This window comes from Magallana gigas, chromosome 5 (assembly GCF_963853765.1).
Source record: "Magallana gigas chromosome 5, xbMagGiga1.1, whole genome shotgun sequence".
NCBI classification, from domain to species: Eukaryota; Metazoa; Mollusca; class Bivalvia; order Ostreida; family Ostreidae; genus Magallana; species Magallana gigas.
The window spans coordinates 9606290-9618072 of NC_088857.1; the positions used below are offsets into that span (position 1 = coordinate 9606290).

Genomic DNA, 11783 nt, shown 5'->3' on the forward strand with positions numbered 1-11783 from the left:
TAAAATTTATGTGAAACGCACACAGTAGGATCCGCCTGTTTGCCTATTCAAATCATTAGCCGAAGTTTAACTAAACGTCGCGTGCTCAGTCTACATTATGACGTCATATTTTAGACGTAAAACGTTCAAGTTTTGTCTTCGGAAATAGCCGAAGAGAGTTACGTTATTCCGAACTTTTATTTTATTTCTTCTTTCATTGTTCATCAATTTAATTCATATGAATGCCGCTGTAATAAAATTAAATACTTTATTCGGTATTTAAAAGATCAGTTAATTGACCTTAATATTTTATTTTCCATCTGATAATTTGATAAGACATACATAGAACAAGTCGTGTTTCTTGATTAAAGCACTATTGAAAATTATCTGGTTTCCCTTTTAATTTCTTTTAATTCGAATTACCTTCTATTGAAACACTGGAACTTATTTAATCGAGTTTTGGGGCAACAAACATCGATAAGTACCGATCAATCAATGATCGAACTAACTTTTTAAAAACAAAATGGCTGCCAAGATGGCGGCGCCCAGGGCTGGAAGAAATTTTTTTTGGCCTTAGTACCCCTGATTCAACTTTCACTTTTCACTGATTTTCTTATATATACGTGTTACCATTAATCCTCGCTTCGCCAGGCGGGCAAAGCCCGCCTCTCGCTGCGCTCGGTATAAACAGGCACTGTTTTCATGGCACAGTAAACCTAGAATGGTCTCTTTCTGTGCCAAACTCTTTAAAACAATGAAAACAAATTATGTGTATGTTCGCAGATTTTCTGACAATGGATATTGTTACAAACAAATAAATGTTACGGGTTTTTATACACACACATCCATTAAGTAATTTGTCATTTAATTAATTCCATATAAGACTAAGGCTTCGCCCGCCTCTCGCTGCGCTCGGTATAAACAGGCACTGTTTTCATGGCACAGTAAACCTAGAATGGTCTCTTTCTGTGCCAAACTCTTTAAAACAATGAAAACAAATTATGTGTATGTTCGCAGATTTTCTGACAATGGATATTGTTACAAACAAATAAATGTTACGGGTTTTTATACACACACATCCATTAAGTAATTTGTCATTTAATTAATTCCATATAAGACTACAGATTCTCTCTCCAAATCTAGATTTATGTATGTACGCATATTTTCTGACAAAGGATAAGCAATTGTAAAAAATAATCACTATCAAACAAATAAATGATCCGTTTACTGAAACGTACATCAATTAAGCCATTTATCATTTTATTAATACAATATAATATACTCTCTCTCTCTCTCTCTCTCTCTCTCTTTCTCTCTCTTTCCCCAGAGAGATAAAACAACGATTCAAGGCACTGGAAAATAATACGTTCTCCTGAACACGGACAGCGATGAACTTGACCGATGATGCATCCCTAAGTATTCACTTTCCTTGTGTGCCCACCGCCCCATTCCATCGTTGTCAACATCGTACTTAGTGAGCCTGCGCGAACTGTCGCATGTTGTTTTGTATATCGTCAACAGAGGGATAGATGATCGGTGATTCAATGTCGTGAAATCTAAAACGTTCACTGCATTGATTTTTTTTCCATAGTGAAGGGGAGATATACATATATATGAAGGTAAAATTCTATCTGATTTGCAATCTCCCTGTGATACAGCTATCGATGACACGACTGAACAAACGTCAATGTGACATTGTTTGTGTTTTAATTAACAATCTCATTGTTATAGTCTTAAGAAAGAGATGAATCAGGGTTGAAAAATAGTTTCCTTTTTTTTGCAGTGTCGAATATAGCCGTCATGTTACAGGAAAACATTCCTTGTCTCAAATGCCTCATCATAATTTTGAACATACCTGTCATAGTAAGCCAAACTATGTGCTATTATTTTATACAATAAAACACGTCGCCAAAATAGATTGGCACTAAAGTGATTTTTTCGTTCAGTATTTTATATGATATACATGTACATGTATCTGAGTCGTTCCCAGGCCATTGGAGCGGTTGCCATAGGGCTGGGAATATGGGTCCTTGTGGAAGAACCCGATGTCCTGGAACTGTCCAGTCTCCGGGAACTTACGGTCATGGACCAGTCCTACCTGTTGACGAGTGTCTACCTGGTCATCACTGCGGGGGCCGCAATTCTGGTGTTTGGAATAGTGGGAATGGTCGCGACCAATGCCCAGAGCGCTTGTTGTCTGGGCTTTGTAAGTATTAGGAGTGTTAAATGGTGGTGACCATTTTAATATTATATTGATCTCCACAGGAAGCGTGCTCAGTGCTCTGTGTAAAGATATAGGAAAATATTCAAAATTCTAAAGCTTAAATATTTGAATTTTTTAATAATAAATAATAATTTATAGTTAAAATAATCATGTCAAAAGATTTAAGTAAGACCAGAGGATTATTTTCATGACCACCGTGTCTCCTGTACTCTAGATATTGAGATATGATTTTTTATTCCAAAAGGTTACTTTAACTTTTTTGTGCACTGTACAAAATCAGCATCGGTTATAATCTAATAGTTAGAACAGTAAGAAAAGCATAGCTGGTTTTGTTTGTATGATGTCGTGTCTCGTATAGTGAACGCCTGTGAAGTCACGATTTACGACAGCCATAAGAAAAGAGATAGAGAGAACAAACACACACAGCTGATGCTGTTCCTGGGGGCAAGCTGTGACGTGTATAGGACATCTTCCTCACAAAAGCAAGATTTGTCACAATCAATAAAAGTAGAGCAAAGTTTCCCCTTTAAGCCTCTGAGGGGAATGTACCTAGTATATACCTCCACATTCTTTACGATACGTATGTGATCCTTGATGGTTTATTTATTGGTAAAGATTCTACCCAGCTACTGCTGTTTCATTTAATAAACCATTATTATGTAATAAATATGATAATACAATATGCCTCAAATCAACAGAGGAGAATGTATGTTAATCATATATTTTCTTAACTCAGAAATTTGTTACAACCAAACACATTATCAAAAAAATTGGGTACAAACCATTGTGATGTCTAGTTCGCAATCCCATTCAACAGTTCCTTCTATATATACGATGATTGTCACAAAACAACTCTTGGGAAAAGAGTACACGCTTAAAAGAGGTGAAGGGGCTTACCACATATATATTTAATTTCTTTGAAAACCTGCATCAATTAATACCGATATGTACAGTATACCAGTATGTTGTTTTGTCGTACACTATACCGTTATGTTGTTTTGTTTTACAGTATGCAATTATGTTGTTTTGTTGTACAGTATGCCGGTATGTTGTTTTGTTGTACAATAGGCCAGTATGTTGCTTTGTTGTACAGTATGCCGTTATGTTGATTTTTTTTACAGTATGCCGGTATGCTGTCTCTGATTCTGTGTGTGGAAGTGGCGGGATGTACCCTAGGGGTGGTGTTCAAATCATCGGTAATATAACTGATCTCTCTCTCTCTTCCTCTCTCTCTCTCTCTCTCTCTCTCTCTCTCTCTCTCTCTCTCTCTCTCTATCTCTCTTGTTTTACTTTTTTATCAACAGAATTATTCTATATGATTTATAGGTATTGATCAGAGCATACGTTCGATTTTTTTTCTAATTACTTTTTTTTACAGAAGGATGTAATATTATAGTGAGAATAATTGGCTATGACAAAATAGACTATCGTTAAATTTTGATAATTTTGGTAGTGAAGAAATATTCTTCATTTTCAGTCTGATCAGCATTTAGACGAGGCTATTTACAGAAACATCAAAACTGAGTACGATGGGTCGCCGGAATCTCAGAATTACTTCAGCAAACATATAAACGCGGTTCACGCCACGGTAAGCCATACTCGACAAAGCTAACGAAACAAATAGATGTTTTAAGAACAGAATATGAGAATTTTTAAGATGTCTTTAAAAATTAAGTATTAACAGAAATACACAAAATCTATCGAACAGAAAAGGGGTAAATGGTACTACGGTATATATTTCTGTTTTTATAATAAAAAAAAAACCATGCATGTATTTCATTTGAAATAATTCGTAGAAACGTGTACCACTCTGTTTCAGTTATCATGCTGTGGGTATATGAACGTGAGCGATTTTCAGCAGTCCCTGACCTGGAATCGGACCTTGGGGGACGGGAGCTCGGCGCAGGTGCCCCTCTCCTGCTGTCTACCCCAGAGCAACTCCTCCATTCAGTCTACGGGCGGCAAAATGGACTGTAGAAAGACCCCGGATGTAACGAACTCCTACACTGATGTAAAGTTGGGTTTTTTTTTATTACATTGGAAACTATACGTCGACTTTCAGATATGAATATTTGTAGATAAATGCATGTACATGTATTTAACTGTATATATATATTCTTAAATAGGGGATGCTTTTTCTTGCATGACATTCATTCAATCTATAACGTTTGTCTCTGTTTTCCGGGCCAACATTATACATGTATATCACACTCACACTCATGTAAAATTGTTGCCCAGATCATTTCGGTCTATTGAATGGTACATTTGATCTAGCGCTAGGTCTTTTGTTTTAAAGATGCATTGTAGGGCAGGCAAAACGCAAAAAAAAATAATGACAAGCGATAATTATGAGGTTGCAATAGTGTAAATGTGAGGTACCAGTAAATTTTTAGTGTTAAGAACCACATGCACTGTGTAAAGTGGTGGCTCTACGCAGGCCCACGTAACCACTACAGTCTTGACGCCTATATCAGTTTAGTTGTGGTTTAACGTTACTTAGATTCATAAATACAGTATTGCAGGAGAAGCAGAAGAAGAGATGGAATTGATTTTTTTTAAACTTCGTGTTATATTTAGTCTATCCAATACGTTTACTCTATTGACAAATGCTTACAGTTTTACTATAAAGCAAAGAAATCTTTAGGGATTACTTTTGTCCGAAAAAAAGTCATGTAGTTTAACTACATGTATTATTAATTTTTAACATATTACAATTATATAAAATTAAGTTGGGAGTCTATCACTATTCCTTTATTTTATTTTCTATATTTACACGTGTGTATTGTAGGTCTCATTTCTTATCGCATGCTTGCTTTCTTTTGTGACGGACTTCTTCCGCAATTTTCCTTTTTGGGATATAACGAACCTTTAAAAACCACCGGACTTCTAATAGTTGAAGTATCGAGGAAGGAAATGCCATGTGTTTGACTATGCAGCCTTCATTTTTGCAAACATTTATGAACTTTCTTTAGCAGTTCCTTCCAAATCAAGATGCACTTTACCGTGTTGAAGTGGTGTGCATGTTTTAAAATGTTGAAGAAAAATAAATAGAGTAATCTTATCCAATCCAATTAATAAGAGACTCAATCCACTACTAGGGATTGATTACTTTGTTCGGAATTTAACCACAGGGTCATCTTCGCTATCCAATGGTTTCTGATTCACACCGCTCCTCGCGAAGCGGCGGGAATCAGAAACCCGTGGCTAGTAAGATGCTGCAAGGTTTGGGTGTTTGACAATTAGGTAACTTTTTATGAGAGCAATGACATCAAACCAGTGGTCAACAGTCAACTACAACTGGATAAGGATTTTAACTACCAGTTAACATGAACCGGTATTTTGAGCAGTCCATTCCCGAGTAAATATCAGTATAGCATATATTGGTGAACTTTGGTTCTCTTATTGCATAATACGTTCAATTACTTCATGTGAATATTTCAATGGGAGTAACATGGTTTTAATATCCTTAACGTGTCCTACATTTGGTTCTCTTATTGCATAATACGTTCAATTACTTCATGTGAATATTTCAATGGGAGTAACATGGTTTTAATATCCTAAACGTGTCCTACATTGTGCTTTGTTTCTACGAGTGGTTTTTTTTTTAACAAAATGTGAATTATTTTAATGATTCCATGTTTATTTGCTGGTTATTGTGTCATGAAAGCCACCATTTTGTTTATCAAGAACTACGGTATATCCATTCTATTTGTGTTTCATTTGGTGATGCCCGTCGGTAAGCAAAATGAGAACATAATGAAGATGTTTAAAGTAATCATTCTGGTTTTGACTGAACGTTCTACAGCGTAGCTTTTACCATTACCGTCGTGCCATATAAGTATCAATGTAACATGAGCAGTACGTTTTACTTCAACGTAAAATATAGCTTTTGACCACATCTTAAAACATAAATACAAATGGAGTATTATTATGTCCAGCAAAATCAATAACCCCCCCCCCCCCCATGTGCTGTGTGCTCTACGTTTTAAGACTTAGTTTTCTTTATTTGCTATAAAAGAGATTTACTGGTGTACTATTTTTATTTGACCAGCCCTGTATGCCAAAAGTGAGAGAACTGTTCCGGAAATATGAGATTATCGTCATCGCTTGTACCGCCACTCTGGCCTTCTGTCAGGTGAGTCTGGACTAAAAGAATACAACAATCTAAAAATTGACTAAAACACAGACAATCATCAGTAATATTAAATAAGAAAATTAATGAATTAAAATGAAAGCATTGTGTCATTCTGGCAACCCGAATTAAATCGATAATTATGAATAAATAAAAAAAAGTATTTTTATAATAATTCATATTGCATTAGAATAATCATTTTTAAAAGAATTTTAAAAAGAACTTAAAAGTGTGTTAATAAGGATGTTGCAATACTAACACGATCGACATGACTTACTGTTCCTTCAATGAACTGAAATGGCGTTCTTTTCCTTTCAGCTGTTGATGCTTGTTTTGGTGCTGATACTGATGTGTTCGATAGTTCAAGACGAGACACAGTATGACTTCAAACAGAACATGTACACGTAAAAGCATTTGAACACACTTCATAACATTGTTATATTTCACTATATGATGTATGTTTTGTGGATTACAATAACTTTTTTTTCAATATCAATCCAGTAGTTAAATAAAAAAATAACTGTAAAAAGTGATTTCTTAAACAAATGACAATGTTTATCAAATAAGGTACGTGCAATTTTTAAAAAATAAAATTGGTGTTTTATTTTCTCTTTGTTTATTGACCTTTCGGTCATCGATGAAGTCAAAAGGACGACATCTCTCTCTCTCTCTCTCTCTCTCTCTCGTTTTATATACAATCCTACAACAAAGAGGCCGTTCAAAAGTAGATAAAAATCTGAAACATTACAAGATATTTTGTATATTGCATAAGACTCCATAAAGCTGATTTTATCATTGCTGCCGTTGCTCAGGTGAGCGATGTGGCCCATGGGCCTCCTGTTACAAATGGCTCAGTTTCGATTCTTTGGCATATATATGGATTGTGCACACTGCCATACACTTTTACAGAAAGGCAACCGTTCTAGAATGCCTGAAACAAAAAAGCTTACGTTACAACATGGCGATTTTAGCGCATTGTGAAACAGTTTATACCACCGTTCTTTGATGTCTCTCTCTGTGGCGCAGTGGGTGTTCCTTCAGTCTACCAACTCGCAAGCCCCGAGTTCTAATACTGCAGGGTTTTTTTTATTTTCATGAACAGCGGAACTTTCAAAAAGTTGATTTTTCCCCCAAAAAGTGAATTTTTTGCTAAAAATCCGTATCTTTAAGAAATTCAGAAGAATGGGCTTGTAGTCAGAACTTTTCTCAGGGGTGTGGAGGACCCTTAATAGAGTTATTTTTTCTATAGACTGATGTTGAAAAGAGTTAATTGTATCCTTCACCCACAGTACCTTAACTTGTCCAACCCCCCCCCCCCCCCCACACCTCTTTTTTGTCGTTTTAATTATTTTGATAAGAAACCTGTGGGTTCTTTGATTTTTGTCAAGATTATCAATTTTAAAACAATAGTTTGTGTTAAGTTTTAATTTTTAAGATTAGTTCAAATAATACAATTTTGAATTTTTAAAAAAAAACCGATTAGATGGATGGATTTCAAAACTAGTAAAACGTTTTAAATGCAAGGCATTTTTACCTGTAGTGCATGTACATGCTATCATGTTCCAATCTCAACAAACTGTAAAAACTACGCCGCTGTAGAAAGCCCAACCTACATCGTGTTCAAACATACTAGGAAGCGTCACAACAAAACCAGGTCCCGATAAAGTCAACTTAATCAGGAACAGATGCTTCGGGTATAACATTAATCAAGTTACAATTAATGGATTTGAACTGACGATTAAGAAAGCCGTGTGATGTTTAAGAGAGGCGATTTTTGTCGGTTTCCGTATAATTTTTGTACAGCAAAATGTCCTCCTAATGTTTTGATTCTAAATACCTGTTTTAAAGGAAAGTGTCAATCACGTCAGAATTAAGTGCACCGATTTCTAAATAATTGGCCGATCGAATTGATTTTTTAAATTATTTATGAAATTAATAGCTATTAATAAGAATCCGATATCCTACCGCGCGGATCCCGCTGATTTTGACGCCTTTCTGGGACTGCCTAATCACTCTCATTAAACGGTGAGGCGGAATCTAATAACATAAAGGAATCCGGCCAGGGAAAATAAAAAAATAAAACTCGGTCACATAATTTCTTTTCTGATATTGCAAAATCGAAATTCGGTTTCTTAAATTGTTGCAACGAAAATTTCTTATCTTAGTTGAACATGTTTACCCAAGTGAAAGGTGGGAAATTGATAAGAAAATTAAAAACATCTTATTTTTTCACTAGGAGTTTTGTTTAGAAATGACAAATAGTATTATGAATTTTTCAATTGTCTTTCAAACTGTTGCATTATCGTACTTCTGCATCGTGATCAACATATTACTTCGAAGTTCTTCCGCTGTTGAGATTAGAACCGAGTCCAGTTTTCGCAGACACAATTTAACCGATCGTTTTACAACTGACCGTTTGCTGCGGATCCACGATGGAATAGACTCCACCATCCACTGTAGCGTTCTTTGTGTGGAGAACCCCCTTTGTGTGAGCTTTTTCCACTCACCCTCAGCGGCTCAATGTAGATTGCATTCTTTCGTTGTTGGAAATATAACAGAGACAAAAACAGACAATGGTTCCGTCTACTTTGTACTAAAGAGAGGTACGGTATCATATTCTATTATTCGTATAGAGAAATACATGTAAAACTTCTTTGATAGGCAATAAAACTCTTCCATGTACAATGTAACCGAACCAAAACAATTGCCAAATGAACTTTAGAAAAGTTATGCAATTATCATTCACGTCGCGTTGATGTTATTTTTTACGGTATTGCAATTCTCACTAAGACATATTTTTTGGTTGTGGAAAAAGTTGTACCAGGAAGCGTGAAGTCTGATTAAAAATTCTGATGTTCATATCGTTAGTTTCGACGAAAAAATTTAGGCAAGCATTTGCGCTTTTGAAAAATATACTTTGAAGAAAATTATTTTTAAAAAAGAGGTTCGAATGAATTGTTATTTATAATGCCATTTTTTTAAATATAGGGCCCCAAACAGATATTATAATTTTCCTGAAATTTTTTATAAAATCTGTCATGGAAATTAATAATTTGAAGAATTCAAAGAAATATTTATAGTTTTAAGTATCATTTAATTATGAATTTAATACAGTATGAAGTTGAACACATGTAGTGACTATAAAAATAAAATCTACGTCAAAGTTTAAAAATTCTTGATTTACTGCTGGCTTCAAAAGTCAGTGTATAATGAACACAACAACATATGTTACAAATTTTAGAGTAATCAAATTATAACGCAAAATAAAAAAAATTATAGTAATCAGTATGTCATCTTTCCAAAACTTTGCATACAAATAGACATACATTTAATGTCTCATTTAAAAATAAGACAAGTATGGGCCACATCTCAAAAATTTTAGAAATAGCTTGAAATAAGCTAGTTTTAGGCCAAACTTGGAGTTAATTTTCTCTCAACTCCTATGAAACAAAAGCTAAATATGCCAAAATATATCGATAGAAATATTAAAATATTTGTTAAAATATGTTTTTAGAACATCATGAATATATCGTAATACAATAACTATCCAGAAGTTTGGTCTGCGCTGAAAATTAGGAAGCTAAAGTAACAGTACTCTAGATCTAAAATTAGCGAGTTATGAAAATTGTTCATTTCCTTCTTGAAAACCTTCCGCCACAAAATATAGTTCCTTAATAAACTCTGTAAAAATCTTTTTTTAAACAATTTAATTCAATAAAATTCATTTGGCATTGTAGAATATAAATATACTACTAGAACTAAATTAATTATGTGATGCAGAATTTGACCCAAAATGGCTACCCAAAACCTAAGGAGCGAACCTCTTTAACGTTTTCATTTCGGTACAGATATATACATAGATTTGATACGATACAACACTATGTTACATCATTTACTTCTATGAAGAACTCATGGTCTGTTTTACAGGGATTGGTTATATCGGGGATTCCTGTGTTATGGACTCGGACTGCGTGACCGGAAACTCCGAGTGTCGGGGAGAACAGTGCTGGTGTAAGGCCGGATACAGCTTCAGTCCACGACTCTGGTCCTGTGATCAAAGTAAGAGAAGAATTTGTCTTGACTCATAAACAACAAAAAATCCATGCATTACAGAATACTGTGGTTCAAGGAAAATCGTGAAAGCGTTGCAGTATATTGCAGTATAATGGCTGTATAATACATAGCTTAAGGTGGTATGGGAGACCTCCATATTGTGACGTACTTCCGATCAAAATCAACAATACAATGAAGTATAAATACATGTAAATATTTCCAAAAATTATTACATAACAGCTTAGCGCAATGGGATAGAACGTTAACTACGAATCAGTAAGTCAAGAGTTCGAATCCCGCTGGAGCTTTTGTAATTTTTTACTTTCGATAAACTTTGAAAACATATTTTTGATCAAATATTGTCAAATTTGAAAAATTCTGAGTATTTTGTTTAAAATGTACTTCTATCTACATCAATATCGACAGGTGTCCCATACCACCTTGATTAATATAGGTTTTCTCATCTAGAGTTTAAGATTTTTTTTGGCAAAATTATGAACATTCAAAAGCATGAGACATGGAGTAAAATAGTTATTGCAATAGTAGCTATTATCAACGATATAAAATTATTGATAAATGTTGCTTCGATTTCAATGCCGTTACCATTTCACAAACCATGTTAACCGGAAATAAGCAGCTTTCTACGCCTGTGATGTTTATAGATAATGATAACTGTTTCAATAATGACCGGACTGAATTTCCTTGCCTTTTTCTAGCAAAAATTCCCCAAAATATTTTACACAATTTTATAGTGTGGAAAATAACGTAAAACCTTCGATCTTCATAGACTATAGTATTGACTGCATGATGAATTAATCTGTTGTAGATTGCACAGCTGGATACGGCAAGTTCTACTCTCTTTATAGTCGCCATTTTCTCAATGGACAAAACAGGGAAACACATCTTAACGTGACCTTGACCCAATGCCGTGACCTCTGTACCTCAGCTGTTGATTTCGTCTGCAGAACATTCGAGTATGGGTACAAATCAGAAAAATGTTATTTACAGGAAGTGACGTATTTAGATTTCCCTGGTGACTGGTATGAGGATGTCTACTATCATGAGTTTGATTACTATCAGAGGGATTGCTTGTAAAATTTGTAATCTGACATTTGTATTTGTGGGTTTTTTTTACTTAGGATCTGTATATTTTTATTTTGACAAACTATTTTGTTGTCAAGAATATGGTTTATTAACTTGGTTTTCCCGTTCCATTTAATGAAATCCGTCTAAATGTGTAAAATACATCTGGCAATATTAAACTTACCTGTTTTATTTATCACAGCTAAAATTGTATCGACAATCCATATAAATGCGCCTTGAATATTTATATGTATTGTTTGTCATCAAAAATTGTGATGTAATTTCCATTTCTGTTTGTAAAGCGCCATTTAA

At 34.5% G+C, this 11783-nt stretch overlaps 2 protein-coding genes across 2 annotated transcripts; both read left to right on the forward strand.

Annotated features, from left to right (window-relative positions):
• The first annotated feature begins 1405 nt into the window (after window positions 1-1405).
• LOC105342453 (tetraspanin-8) lies at window positions 1406-6924 on the forward strand. The gene is made up of 8 exons (XM_011449399.4): window positions 1406-1598; window positions 1763-1842; window positions 1970-2185; window positions 3325-3399; window positions 3681-3791; window positions 4023-4214; window positions 6255-6338; window positions 6654-6924. The coding sequence occupies exons 2-8, from the start codon at window positions 1780-1782 to the stop codon at window positions 6741-6743; spliced, it is 831 nt and encodes a 276-aa protein (XP_011447701.3). The 5' UTR covers window positions 1406-1598; window positions 1763-1779; the 3' UTR covers window positions 6744-6924.
• A 1570-nt stretch (window positions 6925-8494) lies between these two features.
• LOC105342476 (uncharacterized) lies at window positions 8495-11772 on the forward strand. The gene is made up of 3 exons (XM_011449439.4): window positions 8495-8938; window positions 10263-10394; window positions 11215-11772. Exons 1-3 carry the CDS (start codon window positions 8587-8589, stop codon window positions 11481-11483), a joined length of 753 nt encoding a protein of 250 aa, XP_011447741.3. The 5' UTR covers window positions 8495-8586; the 3' UTR covers window positions 11484-11772.
• Window positions 11773-11783: the final 11 nt, after the last annotated feature.